The sequence below is a fragment of the Mobula birostris genome, chromosome 6, assembly GCF_030028105.1.
Source record: "Mobula birostris isolate sMobBir1 chromosome 6, sMobBir1.hap1, whole genome shotgun sequence".
Taxonomy (NCBI): domain Eukaryota; kingdom Metazoa; phylum Chordata; class Chondrichthyes; order Myliobatiformes; family Myliobatidae; genus Mobula; species Mobula birostris.
The window spans coordinates 165349112-165374937 of NC_092375.1; the positions used below are offsets into that span (position 1 = coordinate 165349112).

Here is a 25826-nt window from a genome sequence, read left to right on the forward strand (position 1 = left end):
TTTTTAAGCACTACTTCTAGCACATGCAGTTTTTTTTATCTTACTGTTCCAATATTTTTTATATTTCTTTCGTTTTCAAGTATCTCCTATTTACATTTCTTCCAGACTGATCGGCTGTGGTTAAGTACACTTTCATCACACTCTTTCCTTCATTCAGTCTCTACTTGTTTTGATTGTGCATTCTCCTTTGCCTCCCCACCTCTGTCTCTTTCCTGCAACTTAAAGCAGAGTTGATTTCTAACCTGTCTGAGGTCTGAGGAAAAAGTCATCCAACTGACGTGTTAACTCTCTCTCTCCCTCCACTGCTGAGCATATCTAGCACTCCCTGTCTATCATTTGCAATCAGGGATGTCAGTAACACTGCAAAAATCTGGTTAACCTTTAGGCTAGTTTGCTCCCTAGGGCAGCAATAACCAACCAACTGATCTTGTCTGAGAACGCCCTTCTGTGAAACTTACCTTATGCCAACCTTTCAGGGGCCATTTTCTTCTTTTCAACATAAAGCCTTCATGTTTATCTGGTTTCTGGACATTGGTTTGTCCAATTTTTAATCCTTCGATGATTTCCCAATTGTCACCATCCTGTAAGTTGTGACAAAAACAGTTACTCTACGATAAAGCAATTTAGATGAGAAAGCACCTAAAATTGAATTCAGGGATTTGTCAATAACACCATCAGTTGTATTCACTGGCTTTATTACTTGCAGATACATAAAAAAAAAGGAGTCAAAGGAAGTGGTATATGTGACAGGGAAATTTTTTATTCCCACTAAAGGTACAAATATAATCAGAAATAACTGCATTTTATTCATATTTTAACAACACCACCTCCACCACAGCACCACTATATCCCCCAGTCCTCCACTGCCAGTTCACAATCCTCATTCATTTATTAATTGAGATACAGCACGGAATGGGCCCTTCCAGCCCTTTGTACCACGCCGCTCAGCACTCCCGATTTAATCCGAGCCTAATCATGGAACAATTTACAATGACGAGTTAACCTACCAACCCGTACATCTTTGGACTGTGGGAGGAAACCAGAGCACCTGGAGGAAACCCATGCGGTCAGGAGGAGAAGATGCAAACTCCTTACAGGCAGTGGCACGAATTGAACCGAGTTGCCTGTACTGTAATGCGTTGAGCTTGTTACCGTGTTGCTAATGAGGGGGCGGACTTTAATCCACAATGACATCACTGAAAGACGATCGGAATTTAAAGAAAACAAAACTTGCTCCATTTTAACTGTCCAAGAGCTCACCCATGTAGTGGTGGGGGCTGGGAGAGGAATGAGTTTAGTTGAGGGATTACCACTTGGGAAAGGGGGACAGGCTATCTTGGAGATGAGAGTGAAGATGTAACAATTGCAGAACATTCAGTTCATTTGGGGATGGATTCACCAATCCACCACATGGGAATGGATTGGTCAAGAAATATTTGGAAGCATGTAATGATATCAATTACCAAATATTGTATTGCTAAATGTCTACCAATATACACTGTAGTCCTAACAACATCCAAATTTGGCTTTTCATTACTGGTTTGCAAAGTGTGGATCTTTTGCCAGCATTTTCAAAAGACAACTTCACATGGAAGTTGTTTTCTGGCTCGGAACTTAGGCTCACTAATCTCTGCGCTTCATGCCAGCCATGTCTAATGTGTCTAAAGAAACTCCATACACAGAAAAGGCAAGTAATGTTTCGTTCAGTGGCGTATCTAAGATATGGCATGTATGGTACGTGCCCTGGGCACCACTTGAAGGTGGGGGGGGGGGGGGGGGGGCGCCACTGAGCAGTTTCTATTAAAGTCAGACAAGCCATCCTCGGATAGTGAAAAAAGAATTTTCTTCAGATGTATGATCAGTCTTTGATTATCATAGGTGAGAAGCATTAGGATGGCTTTATTTCAGAGCATTGTGTAAGATGACCATGAAACGTTTCTTCACGAAGAAGGAAAGTGGAGCTGAAGGACGAAGGAGATGAAAGTTGGAGGCGGAGGAAGCCAAGAAGTCGAGCAAGTTCTTCATGCCCTTCCTTGAAAAGCCCGGACCAAGTAGTTCGACAGGTTCCATGGAGTCGCCTGCACCTGCTACAAGTTTCTTAGAATCCGAAGGTGGATCAAGTACAAATGCGTCACAAGCCGAGGAGGAAGTCAAGTCAGATAAATCTGAATATGACGAGATTAAGAGTGAGGCTGTCACAGAGAACGTGGACATGACAGGAGGGAAGACGATGGTGGTGGTGATGTTGAGTTCATTGACGAGATTTTACCTGATGAGATTGAACCTGACGACACTGAACCTAGTGAACTGGATGGTGTCAAAGAGCTTTAAGCTGTCATACCAGAAGTGATTGAACAGCATGACATTGCACTTCTGAAGTTCGACAAGGATACTGGAAAAGCAATTCTGCCTGACGAGTTGAGAACAGAAATAATAAAGCTGGGTTCGAAGTATTTCCAGAACAGTGAGGGGCTTTTCCTACCAACAAATAACTGCTCAATGAACAAAACTTGGTTCAAGAGGAAATTGGGAAATGGTCGTGGTGAGGAAGTGACCAGCTCATGGCTGGTCTATTCCCCTTGTAAAAAGCCTGCATTTTGTATCTGTTGTCTTCTCTATTCCCGGTCAGACCATCATTCCTCATTGGAGCAGGAAAGTGGATTCAACCAGTGGAAAGCACCTGAAAGGATTAGTGTTCATGAAAATGCCAAGGATCATCAGGAATGCTTCACACAGTGGAAAGAAACGGAAAGAAATTTAGCTGGAAACAGAGGAGTTATTGATGCGGTATTTCAGTCACAGATTGAGAAGGAAAAGCAGAAGTGGCGTGATATCTTGACGAGAATCCTTCACTGCATAAAATTCCTTGCGACTCAGAAGTTGGCTTTGCGAGGACACAGGGAGTCACTTCAGCTAGACGATGACTCCAATGTGGGAGATTTCCTTGGCTTACTGAAACTACTGGCCACCTTTGACCCTGTCATAAAAGAACACCTCACTCATTTGGAAAGTCATCCTGGATCCACGTCTTATATTTCACCAGGTATCCAGAACGAATTCATCCACATGATGGCATCCACTGTTCGCCAGAGTTTACTGAGAAGCATTCGTAAAACCAAGTACTATGGTTTCATGTTCGACTTGACTCCTGATCAGGCACACTGTGAGCAGATGTCAGAAGTAGTGAGGTATGTGGAAGTTGATGTTGAGAGGAAAACAGTCCGTGTTAGAGAGTCCTTCCTCGGTTTTATCCAGATAAGGCAGAAGGATGCTGAGAGCTTGGCTGAAGACATCTTGAAACAGCTAGAGGAGGACGAAATGGAGCTACAAGATTGTTGGTCACAGTGCTATAACAACGCTGCTGTGATGGCTGGACACAGAAGTGGTGTTCATCAAAGAATAAGTGAGAAAAACAACCTGGCAGTGTTTGTGAATTGCTACAATCACTCACTCAACTTGGTGGGTGCACATGCAGCCAAGCAGGATACAATGATGGTCACGTTTTTTAGAACCATCGAAGCTCTCTACGTGTTTTTCTCTCGTTCAACACAGTGCTGGGAAAGACTTAAAAACACTGTGCTTGTGGTTGTTAAGTCAGAGTCCGAAACCAGGTGGAGTGCAAGGACAGAAGCAGTGAAGCCCGTCAACAAGTACCCTGAGGAGATACTTCAAGTTCTCCAGGACATGCTAGACAATGAAAACAAGACCAGTGAAACAAGAAGTGATGCAAGGCAGCTGTACAACCGCATGTTGAGTTACGATTTTCTGATTTTGCTAGAATTTTGGAACAAAGTACTCATTCGCATTGACCATATTCAAAAGAGGCTGCAGGATCCTAGCATGAACTTCCACGATGCTGCCCTGGATTTGAAAGCCCTCCAAGATCATTTTTATGATGAAGGAGAAGTATTGGTCAGTGAGTCACTCGAAGAAGGAGTCGGTCTCTGTCAAGAATGGAACATTGAAGTTGAAAGACGTCAGACACAAAAGAAACATGGCTGATGAGAACTCAAAGAGACGCTGGGTTAACAGCTAAGGAGGAAATGGAAAGAGTCATGAAGGAAACACTCGACCATTTTCACAGAGAAATGGATGAAAGGGTCGCTCGTTTGCACGACACTGTCGCCAAGTTTGGGTTCCTTCTCGATGTCGAGGGACTGTGTTACGGCATCAACAGTAATGACCCAGAGAAGAAGTGTGAAAATTTGGGCGAATTGTACAGGTCTGATGTTGATGGACAGCAACTATATGAAGAAATTTTGGATTGCAGAATCAAGGCGGGTCAACATGAAAATATCAAGACCTGAAGAGCTTCTTGAATTTATTGTTCAGTATGGAGATGAGAGCGTCTTCCCCAATCTTCGCATTGCTATTCAGATAATGCTAACCATCGCATTTTCCATCACTAGCTGTGAGAGATCATTCAGCAAGTTAAAACTAATACTTTTGTATTTGACAGCCTCCATGGGTCAAGGCAGACTCTGTGATCTTGCTCTGCTGAGTGTAGAAAGAAACTGAAAAAAACTGACTTTGATCACATCATAGACCAATTTGCATCAGTGAAAGCAAGGAAGGTGCAGTTATAATTTTCATGTAGTGTCATAATTTGTTAATTAAAAGATTAACGAGCTTTTTGAGCTGATATTATGGTAAAGTTATCTAAAAGATGGGCGTTAGATATTTGGACGGGGCGCAATTTTAGTGCATTCCATAGGCGCTAATTTCTGTAGATATGTCCTGTTTCTTTTTCTTTGTTGCTATTGCTTTCTGTGCCTTGTGGCGTTTTGGAGGCAACCTGCCGTTTCTTTAGCATTTTTTGGCTTTTTTTTTTTACAAGGCTGAGTTGCTAGCTCGATGCTCAAACCAGCACGGACGTGAAGTGTACAAGGAGGCAGCCAGATTCAAACCCGTGACCACTCGCCTCAAAGTCTGGTGCGGATGCCGCTATGCCACTGGGGGCTTTCTTTTCTTTACTTTAATTAAAATGAACATATATCTTCCATAATTTTTTGTTCCGTTCTTTTGAATACCTGCGGTTATCAGAGTAATTTGGAAAAAGTTAAGAAGTCTTCGACAATAGGCTATCAGGTAGTCACTGTTCACTCCACTTGATCACAACAGAAAATGTATTTGCAGCCAGAAGAATGAAGCAAAGGATGCATATTCAAAACTCGATCAAATATAGTTCAACTTTTTGAATCCCATCGCTCAAGATATGGTGCAATACTTGTACCAAGACAACATCGAAAGACCTATGATGTTGACATGTATATAGTTTGGAAAGTAATTGCAATCAATGTGCAAACTCAGCAATTACATCAATAGCTGCTATCATAACAAAAAATAAATGCTGCAGACCTTGAAAATGGAGATAAGGTCAGGTACAAATAGCTGACTGTCTGTTTCTGTTGCAGTTATCATGCATTTCACTGATTGTGGCATGTAACGCTTACAAATTTTAAATGTCACTCATGATAAAGAGTAATATTCTCTCATTAGTAAAATGGTATGTTGAGCCCAATGAGCTCACAAACATTATGACACAAGAGGTGTCTGGCCCATTAATTCTCTGTCAGCATTCACAGCAACCCCATCAATCCCATTCCCCCACTTATTTCCCTGTCAACCACCTAGACTAGGAGTAATTTGTAGTTACCAGTTTACCTGACAACTGGCTCATCTTTGGGATGTGGGCCTCTTGGGGAAACTCACAGAGTCAAAAGGACAACATGCAAATTCCACACCAAGAGTTGTTGGAAGTGTTTTGGCTGAACTACCTGGAAATCTTGGTGTGGTTTCTTATCTCGGGGACAACACCAGGAGAGATGGTGGGTGGACACTCATTCATTCTAAGCACAGCATATTGTAGAGAATCTGCAGAAGATGAACTGTGTTTCTATTCAAGAATATTCTAAAGAAAATGGAAGAGTACAGCACAGGAACATGCCTTTTGGCCCAGATATTGCGTCAGACTAATAAACTAGTAACTAATTGCCTAACTAAACTAATTCTTTCTGCCTATACAATATCCAAATCCATCAATTCCCTGAACATTCACATGTCTATCTAGGAACTTCTTAAACATCTCTATAATATTTGTGTTCACAACAGGCAACTCATTCCAAGCACCTCTCTGTGTAAAAAAACAAAAAAATGCCCCTCACATCTTTGAACTTACCCCCTTTCACCTTAAATGCATGCCCTCTGCCCCAAGGGAAAAAGGTACCAACCATCTAACTCCTATCATCTTATAAACCTCTATCAGGTCTCCCCTCAGCCTCCGCCATTCAATCCAAAGATGTCCAACCTTTTCCCATAGCAAATGTCTTAAAATCTCAGCAACATCCTGGTAAACCTCTTCTGCACCCTCTCCAAGTCCTCCATATCCTTCCTATAATGGGGTGACCAAACTTGGATTCATTATTGCAAATGCAGACTAATCGAAGTTTTATAAAGCTGCGACATAACATTCTGACTCATATCCTCAGTACCATAAGACATAAGAGCGGGAAAGGCCCATCAAGTCTGTTCTGCCATTATATCATGGCAGATCCATTATCTCTCTCAACTACGTTCTTCTGGCTTCACTCTGTAACCATTTACACCAACTAACCAAGAACCTATCAACCTGCTTTAAATATACTGAATGATTTTGCCTCCATAGCTGTCCATGGCAGCTACCTGCCTAAAGAAATTCCTCATCATCTCTGTTCAAAATGATATCCCTCTATTCTGAGGTTGTGGCCACTGGTCCTATACTCACCCACTTTTGAAAATATCCTCCACATCCACTCTATCTAGGCCTTTCAATACTCAACAAGATTCAATGAGATCCCCTCTCATTCTTCTAAATTCCAGCAAGAACAGACACAGCCATCAAACACTCCCCATTGTTACCCCTTTCATTCCTGGAATCATTCTTGTGAACCTCTTCCAGACCCTCTCCAGTGCCAGCACATCTTTTCTTAGACAAGTGGGCCAAAACTGCTCACAAGACTCCAAGTGCGATCTCACCAACGCCTTATAAAACTTCAGCATTACATCCTTGTTTTTATATTCTAGTCCTCTTCAAATGAATGCTGATATTGCATTTGCCTTCCTCACCACCGACTCAACCTATAAGTTAACCTTTAGGGAATCCAGGATTAGAACTCCCAAGTCCCTTTGCACCTCAGATATTTGAATTTTCTCCCCTTTAGAAAATAGTCTATGCCTTTATTCCATCTACCAAAGTGCAATACCATACACTTCTCTATACTTTACTCCATCTGCCACTTCTTTGCTCGTTCCCCCTGTAACGCGCTATAAAGGCTTCTCTGTAATGTTTCACTGCTAAGTCTAATGAAGTGGCTTCTCTGTAATGTTCACTGTTGAAGTAACGGTTTCTCTGTAGCAGCAATGTTTGTATTATGGCTGGAGATAACAGGATTGTGGGATGTATGTTAGCCAATCAGGATTTTATTGCTCTGTCCTGTGAATCTGGAAGCAGTTGATTTTGCGGGCTTTTGGGAATAGGGGGAGGGGAAGGGAGATAGATATGAAGAGAGAAGACGTGAATGGAGAGATTTGGTAGACCGCGGGATGGGGTGGACTCGGAGCAAGGATCCAAAGGGCAGCGATGATCTGAGGAGGTCGATGGTGAACGATCAGGCTATGAGTGAGCTCCAACTTTGCGCATAGACTGTTAATAAGATTGGGCCCTTTTCTTTCTTTTATTTCGTTTCTCTACTAACAATATAGTCAAAGTAAGAGTTATAAAGCTTAATTGCTTAATCGTATATTGTATATTGTTTGTTGTAGTGTCTGCTGTAGTGTCTACAGCAGACACACCAAACAGCTCAACCACTTTCACCTGAGCTGTCTCCGCAGACTCCTCCACATCAGGTGGCAGGACAAAGTCCCTGACACGGAAATCCTGGAACGAGCTGGGCTCTGCAGCGTCTACACCCTCCTGCTGAAAGCCCAAGCCAGGTGGGCTGGACATGTGGTCAGAATGCCAGACAGCCAATTGCCTAAGCAGCTGCTGTACGGAGAACTGTGTCAGGGCAAGCGCTCAGTCGGGGGGGGGGCAGAAGAAACGTTACAAAGACTGCCTGAAAGCGTCCCTCAAAGGCCTGGGTGTCGACATCAACACGTGGGAGACGCTTGCCCTCGACCGTCCAGCTTGGCGCAGCAAGATCACCACAGGAGCCCGTGCAGCTGAAGTCAGGCGCATCATCGAGGCGCAACGAAAGCGTGCTGTGCGCAAGGCCCAAGCAGCATCCACTGCCACGACAGCACCCACCCACTTGTGTCCCACATGTGGGCGAGTCTTCAGGGCCCGGATTGGCCTCATCAGTCACCTCCGGTCCCACAGCCACCAATCTCCCATTTGACTTTGAAGCCATGGTCATCTTCAACTATGAAGGACGAACAACAACAACATTGTTTGTTATTTCAGGGTACTGATTTGTAACAGGGGACACATCACACAGCATCCACCCCAAACGAGATTTCTTAAGTTTGGCCGGGCTGGGGGTTATCATCCCCTATATTAAGCTGCGAGGCGAAGCCAGAGTTACACCCCAATCTGTAAAAGTCCTTCTGCAGACTCCCTGCTTCCTCAGCACTTGCTGACCCACCACCTATCTTTGTATCACCTGCAAATTTGGCCACAAAATTCCGTCATCCAAATCATCGGCACATAACGTGAAAATAAACTGTCCCAACACAGACCCCAGTAGAACACCGCTAGCCACTGGAAGCTAACCAGAAAAGACACCCCCCCCCCCCCCCGGCTTTATAAAGGGTCACTATTCTGTTTCAAATGTTCGGAGACTATTTAACATTATATATTCGTCCTCTTTTAAAACTCCACAATATGTTGTATCTTTGGATGCTGAAAAAGCATTTGACCAAGTCGAATGGAAATATTTATTCAATGTTTTAGAGAAATTTGGCTTTGGTGCTAATTTTAATAATTGGATTAAAATGATATATAAAGCCCCTATTGTTACTGTTATCACTAACAATTGTAGGTCTCCTTTTTTTACTTTGGAAAAATAAAGGTATTAATTCTTTTTTAGATTTATTTAAAGAAGATAGATTGATGTCTTTCGAACAATTAATTGATAAATATTCTCTTTCATACTCACACCTTCTGCAATACCTTCAAGTTAGACATTTTTTACCAAAATATTTAAGTAATTTTCCTTACATATTGGAGGCTGACCTGTTAGATACTATTATGAGTATGAACCCTTCGACAAAGGGTTCTATTGGAAGAATTTATAACTTATTATTACAATGGGATAAGCGTCCTTTATCTAAGATTAAACAGGATTGGGAAAAGGAACTTAATTTGACTTTTACGACGGAGGATTGGATGTGGATTTTGAAGTTGGTTAACTCTTCTTCAATTTGTGCTAGCCATTCATTGATTCAATTTAAAATTGTACATCGTTATCATTTGACAAAGGAGAGACTTTCTAAAATCTTTTCTAATGTTGATAGTCATTGAGATAGATGTAAATCTGAGATAGCTACACTGACACATATGTTTTGGTCTTGTTCTATATTGGAACAGTTCTGGAAGTCATTTTTTTTCAACAATTTCTAAAGCACTTAAAATTAATTTACAACCTAATAAATTAACTGTGCTTTTTGGAATAATTCCTCAAAATATTCATGGTATTTCTGTGTCTGACCAACATGTTATTGCATTTGTTACATTGATAGCTAGGAGGGCCATTTTGTTGAAGTGGAAGGATACATCACCTCCTATCTTGTCACAATGGTTCTCTCAAGTAATGCTATGTCTTAGTTTGGAGAAAATTAAAAGTCGAACATTTGAACCTTTATTTGACTTTGAGAAAAGATGGGGCTCATTTGCTTGTTATTATCATTTGAGTTAATTGATATAATTTTTCCACAATCTAACTGCAAATTTTTTAGTATATTCTCTTTTCTTGCTGGCGGTTTGCTGTTTATTTTTAGAAGCTTTTTGTATGACGCATGGCTCCGGGGTTGTACACCTAATGGGTTCTCTTCTTTTTTCTCTCACTTTTCTGCTTAGTAGGTTTTTTTTTGTTATCACAAAATTTTTTTCAATCTTTAAGATGTTTTTTTTGAGGCATTGTAAGTGTTGTTACTTCTATGTATGCATGCTATTTTTCCTGTATAATATAACAATAAAAAGATTTGAAAAGAAAGAAGAAAAGACACCCCTTTATTCCCACTCTTTGCCTCCTGCCAGTCAGCCAATCTTCTATTTATGCTACTATCTTTCCTGTAATACCATGTAATAAGCAGCCTCATGTGTGGCACCTTGTCAAAGGACTTCTAAAAATCCAAGTAAACAACATCTCCTGACTCTCTTTTGTCTATCTTGTTTGTTATTTCCTCAAAGAATTCCAACAGATTTGTCAAGCAAGATTTTCCCTTAAAGAAACTATGCTGATTTTGGCCTATTTTAACATGTGCCTCCAAGTACTCCAAAACCTAAGCCTTAATAATGGACTCCAACATCTTCCCAACCACTGAGGTCAAACTAACTGGCCTATAATTTGCTTTCTTCTACCTCTCTCTCTTCTTAAAAAGTGGCGTGACATTTGCAATTTTCAGTCTTCTGGGACCATTCCAGAATCTTCTCTTCAGCTACCATTCTTCTAGCTCATCATTCTTATAGACAGGAAGACATCCGTTCCTGCCCAAACAATCCTTTTGAAGTACTGTAGGGACACTTGTTCCTTAGATTGAGAAGCACTATATATAAGAAAAACAACTGTAAAATTAACATTTTTGAAGGGGTGGGAATTTCATACACCCTCTGGAAGAGTGCAAATTCAGAAGAAAACAACAAAGTCTGGCTGCACCCAAGAGTTTTTCATTAATGTAGTAATCCCGAAGTTGTTTATAGTTAGAGGAAAGGCCGTTCCACTTTCCACGCAAATTCTGCCCCATTATTTCACACTGATTTATCCATTTCTCCTGTTGGGGTCCACTGTAGCAACCCACTCAGTTTTCCATTAACTTATAGATATGAAAGTTTAATATTCCTTACGATAGAGTCTACTCTGCTTCCACTAATTCTCTGCAATAAATGCTGCTTTGGGTTACTGTTCTTCTATTTCTGATCAAATTGATCTTTTTAAAAATGTAAATTCAATAAGATTGCCATAAATAATCTAGTCTTCCCATTGCAAAGACATCACCAATTAATCATAATTCAGAAAACGGAATAAAGTTGTAATTAAGTCAATGAAATAGATTTTTGCTCTATCGGGAGTTATGTGAATTGGGCAGGAATATGAAGTTGAGATCAAAGTAATTACACAAGAGGACAGCAGTCTATGGCACACTCATGCAAGTAGCTTATAAGCAGTGTAACAAGCATGCTCAATCTATGCATGTGTATTGCTGTGACATGCCACTTTTTAAAAGACAATGACATGAAAAAACAAGCTAGTTTGTTAGTGCATCACACAAAGCCTCTATTAAACGTGCACAGAAAAGATTAAGTGTTTTGGAGAAGTATATTTCAAAAAGATGCCTTCTGGACCTTGGGGGGAAAGCTAATTACAGCAGCATTAGGGGTGTGTAGATGGGGAGTGGCTGTTAGAGGGCAAATACACATCCGAAATGTGGGAGTCTTTCCTAGGACTGCTGCTCAGAATTCAAGACCAGTACATTCCTGTGTGGAAGAAAGACAAAATGGCAACGTTCAGAAACCTTAGATGACAAGAGATGTTGATATAGAACGGTTTAGGAAGCTGAAATCCTCCAGGGCCCTTGGAGAATATAAACAAAGGAGGAAAGAGCTCAAACAGGGAATCAGGAGGATGGAATGTCCTAGGCAAGTATGACTAAGGAAAATCCCAAGGTATTTTATACATACAATAAAGGGGCAGCTAGCGAAAGGGTAGGACCACTCAAGGAAAGAGGGAATTTATGCCCAAAGCCAGAGGAACTGGGTGACATACTAAAGGAGCACTGTGCTTCAGTATTCACCCCAGGATAGGACATGAAGGATGGTGAAATTGGAGAAGGATATGCTGTAATTCTAGGGCATACTCATAACAAGGATTAAGGTAGTTAAATACCCACAGCCTAATGGACCCTGTCCGAGGTTACTGAGAAGGGCAAGACAGGTGATTGCCGGAGCCTTATCAGAGAGCTTTGTATCCCCATTAGCCATAAGCAAGGTCCCAGAGGACTTGAGGAGAGCCAATGTTGCCCCTTTGTTTACGTACAGTACTGTGCCTAAGACTTTTGCACAGTACTACAGTAATTTTATATACTGCACTGTACTGTTGCCATATAAAAAAAACAAATTTCATGTTATATGTGAGTGATGATTAAACCTGATTCTAATATGGGTCTCTATTGTGGACTGAGATTGGGAAGGGAGCTGGGAGATGGGAATCATGGTTGGGGAAAAAAGGAAGAGAGAGGGGAGGGAGCAGGAAGCACCAGAGAGACTTTCTGTAATGATCAATTGTTTGGAATCACATGACCTTGCCTTGTGTCTCAGGGCTGGTATCTGCATCCACGCTACCCTCCGCCCAGCACTCCTTCTCTGTCACCCGTCCCCCACCTCTCCTGCAGCGCATCGCCCTCGCCATTCTCAATATCCTTTACTCTCGCCAGATTATAAACTCGCTTTTCACTCCACACTGACAAATACAGTTCTGTGCAAAAGTCTCGGGCACCCTTGCTGTATAATTGTGCCTAAGACTTTTGACTGTAGGGCAACAGAGACAAACCAGGAAATTGTAGTCTGGTAAGCTTTACATCATTGGTAAAGAAATTATTGGAGAAGATTTTGAGGAATAAGATTTACTCACATATAGGAAACCATAAGCCTTTTTAGGGATAGACAGCGTGACTTTGTGAGGAGGAAGTCATGTCTTAAAAATGATTGAGATTTTTGAGGGGCTGATGAAAATGAGTAATGAGGTACAGGACATGAATATGATACACAAGGATTTTAGCAAAGCATTTGATGAGGTTCATCAAGGTAGACTGATTCTGTAGATCAGGCACAAAGTATCAATAGAGTCTTAATAGATTAAATTCAAAACTGGCTTGTTCATCGAAGACAGACAGTAATGGTGGATAGGAGTTATTCTGACTGGAGGACTGTGACCAGTGGTATTCCACAGAGATCAGTGCTGGGATTATGTTGATTGTGATTTAGGTGAAAATGTAGATCACCTGGAAATATGGACAGAGCAATGACAGATGGAGTTTAATCCATTTAAGTGTGAGGTGTTGCAGTTTGGGAGGTCAAACATAAAGGAAAAGTATAGGGCCCTTAAGTGCGCTGACACAGAGGGATCTTGAGCTGCAATCCAGAGCTCCCTAAAAGTTGGTTACACAAGCAGATAGGCTGGTAAAGAAGGCATAAAATATATTTACATTCATCAAACAAGGAATAGAACATAAAAGCAACACAAACAAAATGCTGGAGGAACTCAGCAGACCAGGCAGTATCTATGGAAAAGTGTATACAGTCAACGTTTCAGGCTGAGACCCTTCATCAGGACCTGAATCTAAAAGTTGGGAAATAAGTTGCAGCTGCGTAAAACTTTGATTGGGCCACAACTCTGAATGTGAACAAAAGAGATGGTTGTTGACTTCAGGAGGACACGAAGCGATCACTCTCTGCTGAACATCGACAAAGCATTCGGGCTCTCATATGTAACAGTTTCTTCCCCCAAGCCATCAGACTCCTCAATACCCAGAGCCTGGACTGACACCAACCTACTGCCTCGACTGTGCCTATTGTCTTGTTTATTATTTATTGCAATGCCTGCACTGTTTTGAGCACTTTATGCAGTCCTGGGTAGGTCTGTAGTCTAGTGTAGGTTTTGTGTTGTTTTACGTAGTTCAGTGCAGTTTTTGTATTGTTTCATGTAGCACCATGGTCCTGAAAAACGTCGTCTTGTTTTTACTGTGTACTGTACCAGCAGTTATGGTTGAAATGACAATAAAAAGTGACTTGACTTGAAATAGTTTGTGCAGTTCTACTTGACACATTAGAGGAAGGATGTGGAAAGAGTGCAAATGTGGTTTACCGGGATGTTGCCTGGATTAGAGAGTACAGTGAATTGGGCCATCGATTAATTGGGGCAGCTACTTATTTGGGACAATTTTATTCTTAAAGAACAAAAATTAATTGAGAAAATAGCTGGGATTCCCTTTGCTTTTTTGGGACACAATGCTGCTTAAATGGGGCAGGTGACTGTTGCCAAGCAGTTTCTAACTAGCGTCTAATGTGTACATTGTGTAGCTGTTAGAAACTACACCATACTTAGAGCAAATGCTTTCGAAATAGTGTGCTTGTGTTCAAAAAGCAGTGATTTTTGACTCTGATGGTTGGTGAGAAATAAGCAGAAAGACAATTCCAGACCATTTTGCTCACTTGCAGTTTCAAGCATTCAGGCTTGGAGGTGCCAGAAATGTGAAAATAAAATCATTTAACTACTTCAACGAGTTAGAAACTACAAAGAATTTGAAGGTATCGACAATCACTTTGTATATTATAATGAAAATGAAGAGTTGGATGATGCAATTATCAAAAATTGTATGAAGGCAGTCTATTATCTACACTAGGTGTCTGTACTGATTTTGTTCATTAACAGTCAATCAAAGGAACACGGCAGTGCAGACTGGATGAATTCCACCATTAATCTCTATTAGGGACTAGTACAGTTTTATAGCATTGTAGTGGTATTGATAGTTCTCTAATGTCTTCTGTATTTTATTAAAATTAATTTAAAGTAAATATTTTATTTACTCACTTGAACAGCAGTTTGCCTTTTTTGGTGTCTGGAGGAATGTTGTTTCGTTTTTACTGTGTACTATACCAGCAGTTATGGTTGAAACGACAATAAAAGCGACTTGACTTGACTTGAACTATTTCCATGAATCTTTGCCTAACTGAGGTAGCCACTTATTGGGTCAAAATGTACTGGTCCCAATGTGTCCCAATTTAACCAGAATGCATTGTATAAGAAAATAAGGAGGTTGGCCAAACCTTAATTGTTTTCCCTGGAGCATGAAAGGCCAAGGGAATAACTGATAAAGGTATATAAAATAATGAGGGGCAGATAATCAGAGCCTTCCCCACCCTCCAGGATGAAATTCTCATAAAAGGTTTAAGGTATCATGTTTTCCTCACCATCCAAAACTCCGCCAATTTTTGAGACATCTGAAAACTTGCTATTTAGGCACATGAACTGTCAGGGCAGACGGGAATAGGGACCATGTGCAGGTGAATGGGAAGAGTGTAAATTGGCACTGTGGTCAGCACAGACATTGCTGGCTGAAAGCTCTGTACCTGTGCTGTATAGTTTTATGCACAATATTCAATTAAATAGAGAATATTTAGAAACAAAGAGGCCTTAAAAGGGGGGGGAATTACTAATAAATGCCTCCTTTAGAGGGGGGGGGAATTACTAATAAATGCCTCCTTTAGAGAGGAGGGGGGGAATTACTAATAAATGCCTCCTTTAGAGAGGAGGGGGGGAATTACTAATAAATGCCTCCTTTAGAGAGGGGGGGGGAATTACTAATAAATGCCTCCTTTAGAGAGGAGGGGGGGAATTACTAATAAATGCCTCCTTTAGAGAGGAGGGGGGAGAATTACTAATAAATGCCTCCTTTAGAGAGGAGGAACACTTTCCTTAAAATGTCATCAGCAAGTGAACAACTGTAATTTCTCTAATCCAAGCGGTCAGATTATTTTAAATGCATGAGAATGCAGAGGTTTAACAAAATATTATAAACCTTTCAAACTATTAATAATGCAAGCGCCAGCATTATAGTTCTAATTCTAAAGAATATTTCATTTACCCAAGAGCAAAAGCACATCTACATGAAGTGAACTCATCAGCCACAAAGCCAGAATAAATGGAAGCACCTATCGAACTTGATTGTGTTTGGTAATTTATCAATGAAAATTCCAACTGCAAATTATTTCTGAATAGGCATCTTCATCTACATCAATTATTGCTGAACACTGCACTGTTTAATAAAAATTTGTATGTTGTTACTAAAGTGCATTTACTGGAAATATAAATTATTCTGACTGGATACATGCATTATTTTCATGCACTGTACACAAAAAAAATTGCTAATGTTTTCAGAAATAACATGTAAAGGGCAAAATGCATCAAAATTTCTAGGCATAGACCCCTCCGCGACTACTGGCAGCTCAGTGCATACGGAAAAGCTGACTTCACAAATATTCAACCCAAATTTCAATCTGGACAACTAGTCCCTAAAGAAATTGGGCATATGTGGTTTCCTACTGAGAACTCTATCTCTCTTTCTAACACTTATCTCTTGCAGACCTGGTTCCTGTTCATTCGCTGTGTCATGTTCAATTGCAGGAAGTGCACGTCTGCTGTGAACAACCAGTTAGTGGTAAGTCTTTTCACCATTTTATCACCCTAAGCCAAACACACACACCCTAGCTTCTCCTCAACTTCTTGATCATTCCCCCAACAACCTTCAACATACCACCTCAAATCAAGAGGCCAGTGACAAGACAAATTACATTACTATCTCCTTGTTCTGCATACTTCATTACAGGTGTTCACTGCACTAACCTCTTTTCAAAAATCTATTCCTGTTCACTTCACAATTGCGCACAGGCACCACTGACAGATTTTGTAACACAAAGAGGAGCAGTAAAACACAGCGTACAACTCAATGTTCTCATACTAAGTACATCCTTTTTTAACACAACGTAAACATTCCTGTTCATATTTCACATTCCCTTCTCTTTATCAAGTGCTTCACAACTTCAGATCACTTCAGAATCAGGTTTGATATCACCGGCACATGTCGTGAAATAAGTTAACTTTGCAGCAGCAGTCCACATAGAAAAATATAGAAAAAAACTGAATGAATAAATGTATATTAAATAATTAAATTAAAATAAGTAGAACAAAAACAGAAAATAGGAAAATAGTGAGGTAGTGTTCATGGGTTCAATGTCCATTCAGAAATCAGATGGCAGAGCAGAAGAAGCTATAGAATACCATTCCCTTCTCCATAAAGGAAAAATTACAGTTCTGAGTTTACTTACAGCCAAACTGTAACTAAACTGTAGTTTCTAACTGATCTTGCTACAATTACTGAATATTGTGGTCTTGGTTAATTTAGATAAAACAACAAGGCTATTAACATACTAACTTTTCTCTAAGATTACTTCATTAGGTCGATGTCAGAAAAAGGAATTCAGCCGTTTCCATACCAACGTGAAACTTCAATTTGCATTTTTAAGTCAGAGGGTGAAGCTCTCCCCCTCCCACCAAATCATTATTGAAAAATAAAAGTAACATGAGATATGTACAGAGATATGTATATTGTCTCTATAACATTAACAATGCATGTGCATGCTGCTCCAAAAAACAGCAAGTTTAAATATCTATGTACGGTCACCATCCAAACCACATTCCACATAGGATGCAGAGAATCACAAAAAAACAAAAGCTAGTTTCAAGACTCACATCTGCTCTGCTAATTAATTACAGCTCATCTGAATCATTTACCCATCTTAGCTTTAATTTGCTCATAAAAACATAAGCATTAACTATTGATTCATCTCTGTCTTGAAAGAGGGAGAATAATGGAGGTCAGCAATCTTCTTCATGAAAACCTGCTTCTTATTTTCCTTACTGAGCAACTCAGGCTCCAATACGTAGACTACGCTGCCTTTTTCTTCTACGTTTTTGGTTCAAAGCCTTTTCAAAAAAAGATTATAAACATCTTCTTAGCCAGAAACAGACATCGGGTGTTTTAAATGGTCATTGAACTTGGACTCTCAAAACAACAACTGCTATCAGAGACTCTCATTTCTATCCACGGCCTCCTCTACTGTAAAGATGAAGCCACACTCAGGTTGGAGGAACAACACCTTATATTCCGTCTGGGTAGCCTCCAACCTGATGGCATGAACATCGACTTCTCTAACTTCCGCTGATGCCCCACCTCCCCCTCGTACCCCATCTGTTACTTATTTTTATACACACATTCTTTCTCTCACTCTCCTTTTTCTCCCTCTGTCCCTCTGAATATACCCCTTGCCCATCCTCTGGGTCCCCACCCCTTGTCTTTCTTCCCGGACCTCCTGCCCCATGATCCTCTCGTATCCCTTTTGCCTATCACCTGTCCAGCTCTTGGCTCCATCCCTCCCCCTCCTGTCTTCTCCTATCATTTTGGATCTCCCCCTCCCCCTCTCGAATCCCTTACTCACTCTTCCTTCAGTTAGTCCTGATGAAGGGTCTCGGCCTGAAACGTCGACTGCACCTCTTCCTACAGATGCTGCCTGGCCTGCTGCGTTCACCAGCAACTTTTATGTGTGTTGCTCTCATTTCTCACTGTTTTGTGATTGAGACACAGAGCATAGAAACAGATCCTTCGGCCCACCAAGTCCATACTAACTATCTAGCACCTACTCTCCCCACACTCCCATCAACCAAAACACTGAGTAATGGTTTCTTTCATCCAATGAGAACAACTCCCACAAATCCAATGTTTAATTTCTGTGATACCTTTGCTTTCTTCTCCTTCCTTTTGCACTACTCCTAACGTATGCGGCATCTACAAATTTCAATATATAACTCTCTTTCATTGAAATAATTACTAAACGTGGTGAAAAGTGCAAGCCCAGAGAAAGACACTTTAACAGAACACAGCTTCTACATAGGATTATTGTCAAAAATAAGTGAAACTGAGCCAAAGAAAGATATATCAGAAGTAATCGAAATACTCCGGTAGTTTTCAAAAAGATTTGGAGAGTGAAAGGGAAAAAGAAAAATACTTTTCTAGAACAGCCTTATATGTAAATGAAATCCTTACTTTGGCTGCAATTCAACTAAAAATCTGACCTTCAACTTGCCCCAAAGTGCAGTCCCCTGCTCCTCTCCAGAGGCACCCCGTCCATTTCTTACTCCAGACCCCTTTGCATCATTTAAACTTCTTTATACCCTTGTTTTCTTGCTTCTCAACTGTCACTTGCATCCATACCAGAATAGGGATGGAAGTATTAGTTTAAAAATTCTGTTTCTCCGAGTAATTTATTGATTCAATGATGTAGTCTGAGCTAACTTCCTTACTAAACTTATAATCTTCACCAACTTCTGGATGCATTCACTATAATATGAAGTTATTAATCATAACTTTGACTACAAAATTAGTTTACTGACTGGGTAATTGATTTATTGATTTAATCTGATGTTTGTAGATCTATTAACATTTCTTCTTGGTATCGGTTGCTCACTAATATCTAGATTTTATATGCTTTCTACTCAAAATGTTTATAATTCACTTGTGCCTACCTTTTGATTAAATTATTAGTTATATTACTGTCTACTTCTTTAGTGGTTGCCAGCGTCCTGAAGAAAATTATATTATGTGGAGATCTGGCATGACATCTGAAACACTGACATCTTTGAATGTATAGTAGAGAATATATTGTCTGGCTGTATCACAACCTGGTATGGGAACACCAGGGTTTCCGAACAGAAAATCCTACAAAGAGTAGCGAATATGGCCCAATACAACATGGGTAAAACCCTCCCAACCATTGAACACATCTACACTGAACACATTGTTGTACAAAAACAGCATCCATCATCAGAAATCTCCGCCACCCAAGTCATGCTCTCTTCTTGCTGCTGCCATCAGGTAGAAGGCAAGTACCTCAGGACTCACACCATTAGGTTCAAGAACAGTTGCTACACCTCAATCATCAGGCTCTTGAATAAATGGAGATAACTACACTCCACTTCACTTGCACTATCATTGAAATGTTCCCACAAGCAATGATCTCACTATCAAGGACTCTCTATCTCCTGTGCTCATTATTTATTGCTATTTATTCACATTTGCATTTGCACAGTTTGTTCTCTTCTGCACTCTGGTTGATCTTTCATCGATCCTGTTAAAGTTGTTATTCTATTGACTTGCTGAGTATGCCCATGGGAAAGTGAATCTCAGGGTTTTATATGGTGAAGTAAATTTACAGAAACTAGTATCTACCATCAACACAGAGAGCAAAAGACTTAGTCTAACCTGAGACAAAAAGAAAACTGAAGTAATGGTGATACCAGAGAAACCTGATATCCCAGACTGTAGGATCGTATTGGGAAATGAAATCCTGAAGCAAGTTCACAACTTCAAGGACCTTGGATCATGGGTCACATCTGATGGCAAATGCGAAACAGACATAAAAGCAAGAATAGCAATGGCAAGAACAGCATTTGCAGAAATGAGAAACATCCTAACGAACAAGAAAAGAGCAATTGACATCCGCCTTAGAACTCTCAGCTGCTACATTCTTCCTATATTGATGTATGGCTGCGAGTCATGGACCATCACAATTGCAATGGAAAAAAGAATCAACGCAGCAGCGATGTGGTTCCTCAGAAGAATGCTATGCATATCATATACGGACAGGATAACCAACTAAGTTCTACAGAGAACGAAAACAAAACGTACATTACTTAAAAAAAAAAATCAGAAAACAGCAATCAAAATTCTTTGGATACATCATGTGGAGAGGGACATTAGAACATTTAGTTACAACTGGAAAGCTGGAAGGTAAAAGAAGCAGAGGCAGACAGAGAATGAAAATGATGGATGGAATAACATCATGGTTAGAAACAGGGGAGGCAACAACTACAATTCGGAGGGTCAGGGACCGTGATGGATGGGAGACATGATTGCCCATGCCGAACGGCAAGGCACCTGAATGAATGAATATATGTACTTTGATCATAAATTTACCTTGAACTTTGAAGTACTTTTGCCTGCTTAGTTGTGGATTGTTATATGCTTTTCTTGAAAGTGATTGTTTGCATGTCTTGTTTGAGTTAAACTACTTATTTGTAAAGATGCATTATCAGAATCAATATCATATTTTGATGAAATTGGATTTTAATTTATGTATCATTTGTGGCTGCTCCCCATGTTTCAGGCACATTACAACTTTGGAAAGGTTAAAAAAATTTTAACACCCTCCATGTGAAATGCCAAGTGACAATGGACAATATAATATTTTATGAATTTTTAACTGATAGACTAAATTATAACTTATTTTCATGTGGCTGAATGTATTGTCTAAAAATCTATTCTGAAACTATACAGTAAAGTTACAGTGACACTTCCGCCTTGCTACAAAATCATTCCTCATGTGAAGGGATAGATAACAGAAAGGAAATCCAAAAACTTAACATAAATATTAAAAGTGAAAGGATAATTTATTAAATTGTGGGATTAATTAGGAATAAAAGAAAACCATCATGTAAAAGCAGATGTTTTTATATAACATTACAAAAGTATAGTTAATTTTACATAGATGCCAAGAGAATATACTGAATAATATAAAAAGAGATAACATAAGATTAAATAGAAAGGAGTGTCACTCAAAGGCATTAAGTCACCCAGCCCAAGTGGATGGACTGGTTGTTGGAGGAGAATAGTATAAGTATAGCAAGAATTCTGATCCTATCCATGCATTCACATTAAGGGGGATCTGGCAGTTTGCAAATCTCAACTTCCATTCAAAAAATGTGGAGAGAGATAAACATGAGAATAAATAGAAGAATGCTTGTTTAACATCACTGATGGGAAAACTATGAGAAACAGCATTCAAGGACAGAATTAGATTTCCCTTGGTGATATATCCAACATGCATACATGAAAGGCAAATATTAACTGAAATATGTCTTTATTGAAGTAATATGAATTATTTTTGAGTTATGCTCTGGACTTCCTCCAGTTTTGAGGGAATGTTTCTCTGGAAAATTATATGCAGATGTGATCTACAAGGTTGTATTGCAAGACAATTCCTTTCACATATAAAAACTTTGGACATGGATACAAGGAATACAATTTAAAAGTCCATGGATGATATAAAACTTGTCAAATGATATAAAACAGTTAGCAGCACAGTAACAGACTGTAGGACAATACCCACTCATGTAATGGAAGGAACATGTGGAGAGCAATACGATTTAGATGGCACCATTTAGAGTAGGAGGTCCTGGTGGTAAATGTTTACAAATGAAAACAAAATGCTGGTAATACTCAGTGGATCAGCAACTTCTATGAAGAGAACAACAGTGTTGATGCTTCAGGTTGATGTAAATGAGTATTCTTTAACTGACAGTGAAGTGGGAGATGTGAGGAGAATAAAGAGAATTTCAGTGAAAGGATAGAAATTAAGAAAATCCAGTTAATACAAATGGTGTTCGTGCCATCTGAAAGCAGGTGGCAAAGGCTTGTTGATCATTACCTGTCTGAAGTAGGTGTGATCAGAGGACAATGAATGAGAGGGGGAAAAAGGTTAAAACCTTAAGACGGAGAACAAAGAAGTTGCTAGAAATCTGGAAAAGGGAAAATGCTGGAAACATTTGACAGATCTGGCATTGTTTGTTAAGGAAGAAAAACTGAGATAACATTACAGGTCATAGCCTCACATCAAAACCAAACCTGCTCTGACCTAAGCTTGAAAGCTGGTTATCTGAGACAACTGCACTCATTGCCGAGTTCCTTGAAAAACAAGTTACTTTCTAAGCCGAGATCCAGGCTTTAAAATAGTAGTGAAAAAAACTTTAATCTGGAACTTTCTGTTTGGAAGTACTTACCATAACTTTCAAAAGGCAATTTAAACATTGAGTAGTAATTGGCATAAAACTTCCAATTGATCAGCTCACCATCTGTACCCACAGGCCGGCTGGCTGCCTGGTAAATCCTTTCTTACTTGAGAGAAGTAAAATTCTACAAAGAAGACAACTCCAACTTGATCAGAAAGGAAGCACAATGTTGGATCTTTTAATCACACTTCCACTTTGACAGACAGTTAAACCACATCCCGTAGCCGAAGCAGATGTTAAACCTTTGATATTCAAAATCTATTAACAAATAAATATCATTGAACTTTCTCTAATATAAACACCAGGCATTAAAACATTGAAAACAATTAAATTAATTCAAATCAACAATTTTTAAACTAACAATAGTTATCCTTCTCTATTGTCTTTCTCCTTTTAAATAAATAAGATCACTGTTCCTGTATCCAGGGTCTAACCTGGTGTAAGTTTATAAGGTAGATTTTTCCACTCTAACTCAGGGCTAACAACCCTGACTGGTAAAACAAAATTGTTGCAGAAACAGCAATGAAAAATCCTTCTACATCTGAGTGTGATGGTTTTCCTGAGTGTCCACCCCGAACTTGCATGATTAACAGCAGTAAAATCTGAGCTACTGGCGTGGGATGAAGGAAGCCCTGAACACCGGCTGAGATGGAGGACCTTCATATCTGCCCTAAAAGCCAGCAGTGTAACAGGAAGTAAATTTTCCACTGTAACTGAAGGAACATTTAAGAAACTGCTTAAATTTGTGCTGAACAAGTGGATTTAATAAGGAGATCAGCATCAGAATACAGTAACCTTGTAAATGGCAATGTGTGTGGAGTTTGCAACATGCACATTAGGTGGGAGTCTCAAACCTCCTCATAGTTACAAGGATAAATACAGACAGTTCCACACAGAGCCACCTGCTTTTCAAGCAGAAGATTTGGACCATTCTGCCAAGTTCATTTTCTCCTTTCCCTGCAAGTAAATTGTCTCCTCTGTATGATCACAAGTTGGAAAAAAAATCACAATCAATTAAAACATTTTTCGAACCTGCAGCTACTCCCAAAACTGTCTTAGGTAACTGTGAAGTAGATCGCTTCCCTTCTTGCTATTAGCGTGTACACATCCATGTTTTTTCTTTAAGGCATCCGCTAGTCTTGTGAGACCATGGATCTGCGCCTGGAAAGTCTTCACTCTCCAGGGTGCAGGCCTGGGCAAGGTTGTATGGAAGACCAGCAGTTGCCCATGCTGCAAGTCTCTCCTCTCCACAACACCAATGTTGTCCAAGGGAAGGGCATTAGGACCCATACCAGTGTGGTCACAGAGCAATGTGTGATTAAGTGCCTTGCTCAAGGACACAATACATTGCCTCGGCTGGGGCTCGAACTCACAACCTTCAGATCGCTAGTCCACTTGGCCACGTGCCCACACGTTTTTTTCTTATTGATACTTTTAAAGTTATATGTATAAAGTACACACAAGCCATCCACAAAGCATAGAAATACTATAATTTTATATCAATATTTTTAACTGCTGATTGAACGGCAGCAGGGGGGGCAGTGAAGGTCAATGTGAGGGGTGCTATCAGCAGCACAAATTGTTCTGGAAAATAAGCAAAGTCATTAAATTCTGTAACACTGATGCCCACAATATTTCAGAGAGGTCACTCAATCTTAAAGGAAGTGCCAGTTCCATGAATTAGTGAACAAATTCAGAAAGCTCCTTACCGGCCTGCTCTCCCTTTGAGAGGAGGAAGATGATGACCCGCTCCTGTGAGTGGGAGTTGATACTTTGTGAGCCGGTGACATGCTTTTCTCTTCAGAGCTCATGGTTACTGTTCGCAGTGAGCTGTATGCAGTTGTAGTCGCACTACGGCCTTCACTTAAATTTTGAAATTATCTCGATTTCAGTGCTTTAGCTAACATTATTCCCATCAGCAGACCAGCAAGAACACCACTGGGAAAATACCAGCACAACCTGAGAAGGGGAAAAACAAAAGTGGATCAACTTTTGCAGGTATTTATAGAGTCCAAGCAATTTAACCTTACCTGTAAGAATTCAACAGAAGAATCATGTCAAAATATTTATTTGAATTTATCTAAATCCATATGTATTACTTTATGAAAAAGTAGGCATTTGCTACGTGCAAAATGTATTTCATCCATTACAAAAGTATGAACTATGATGTATATAAAGTTTTCTTCCCTTCCTAACATTAAGGATTCTGCACTGCAACCTAGAGATTATTCCAAAATACAGAAAGCTATTCTAAGTTTATCTTGATGAAATAATCTGTTCAATATTTTCAAATTGCAAGGGTATCCTCCCCTCTGTGGATCATCTGAAACTTATTCAATATTTTTTTCAAAAGTACAAAATTTACCATATTAAAAACTGATTTCACACTAGTTTCATTATTAATTTCCATAGATAGAACAACAACTAATTTTCATAAGAACGAATGTATAATCAGCAAAAGTAAAAAGAATGCATTGGAACCAAATTTTAGGTATAGAAAACTCAACATTATTGCACATTTAATGTGCATGATTGAAGATGTATCTTTGTTCCATTAACTACAGAGAGCATCTTCATACTTTCTTGCGCAGATCCACAGCTGCAGCCAAGTTTATCAAACCAACCCAAGACCCGCTTGGGACCTGTACGGCTTAAAGAACACATAAACGAGGTGGCATGTTGACTTTACGGAAGCAATAATGATGACGTCCGCTGTCATTGCTGTTAGGTGCCTGCAGTAACCTAGGGATTTTTGTATCAATCTAATTCAACAAGGAAATCCTATTAACTCTTGCCAATGATACACTCTGAATTCACAGGCTGCCTGGTTTGTAGACTTTTCCAACAGAACTGTGGAGATTTCAGATATGCCTCAAACAAACTGATTCCTTTAATTATAATGTTTGGTGGGATACTAAGTCTTGGCTATTACTTAGTTGAACTACCTAGTCCAAAAAGTGTAGACTAACCTGTACCTTATAATATTATTAAGTAACTTCCCTAGATGCACAAGCCTGCAATTACCTGGTATTTTCATACCATCCTTCAAATAAAGGCACTGCTTTGTCTGTCCTCCAGTCATCTTGCAACTCACTAGTAAAGAGAATTTAAAACCTGTCAAATCCCAGCAATCTCCCTCCCTTAGCAGTCTAGGGTACAGCTCATCAGACCCTG

The 25826-nt window shown here is 39.8% G+C and overlaps 1 protein-coding gene across 5 annotated transcripts in view; it reads right to left on the bottom strand.

Moving 5' to 3' along the window:
* osbpl6 (oxysterol binding protein-like 6) overlaps nucleotides 1-25826 on the bottom strand; it is a 168459-nt gene that overhangs the window by 86235 nt on the left and 56398 nt on the right. For 4 of the 5 annotated variants that reach the window (XM_072261786.1, XM_072261788.1, XM_072261784.1 and 1 more), the window contains exons 2-3: nucleotides 24362-24611; nucleotides 459-581 (exon numbers count right to left, since the gene is read on the bottom strand). In XM_072261786.1, the coding sequence (XP_072117887.1) occupies nucleotides 459-581; nucleotides 24362-24463 (225 nt within the window). In that variant the 5' untranslated portion in view covers nucleotides 24464-24611. Of the gene's footprint in view, nucleotides 1-458; nucleotides 582-22643; nucleotides 22746-24361; nucleotides 24612-25826 lie in introns of those variants that run through there. The other variant, XM_072261789.1, reaches the window with a different exon arrangement.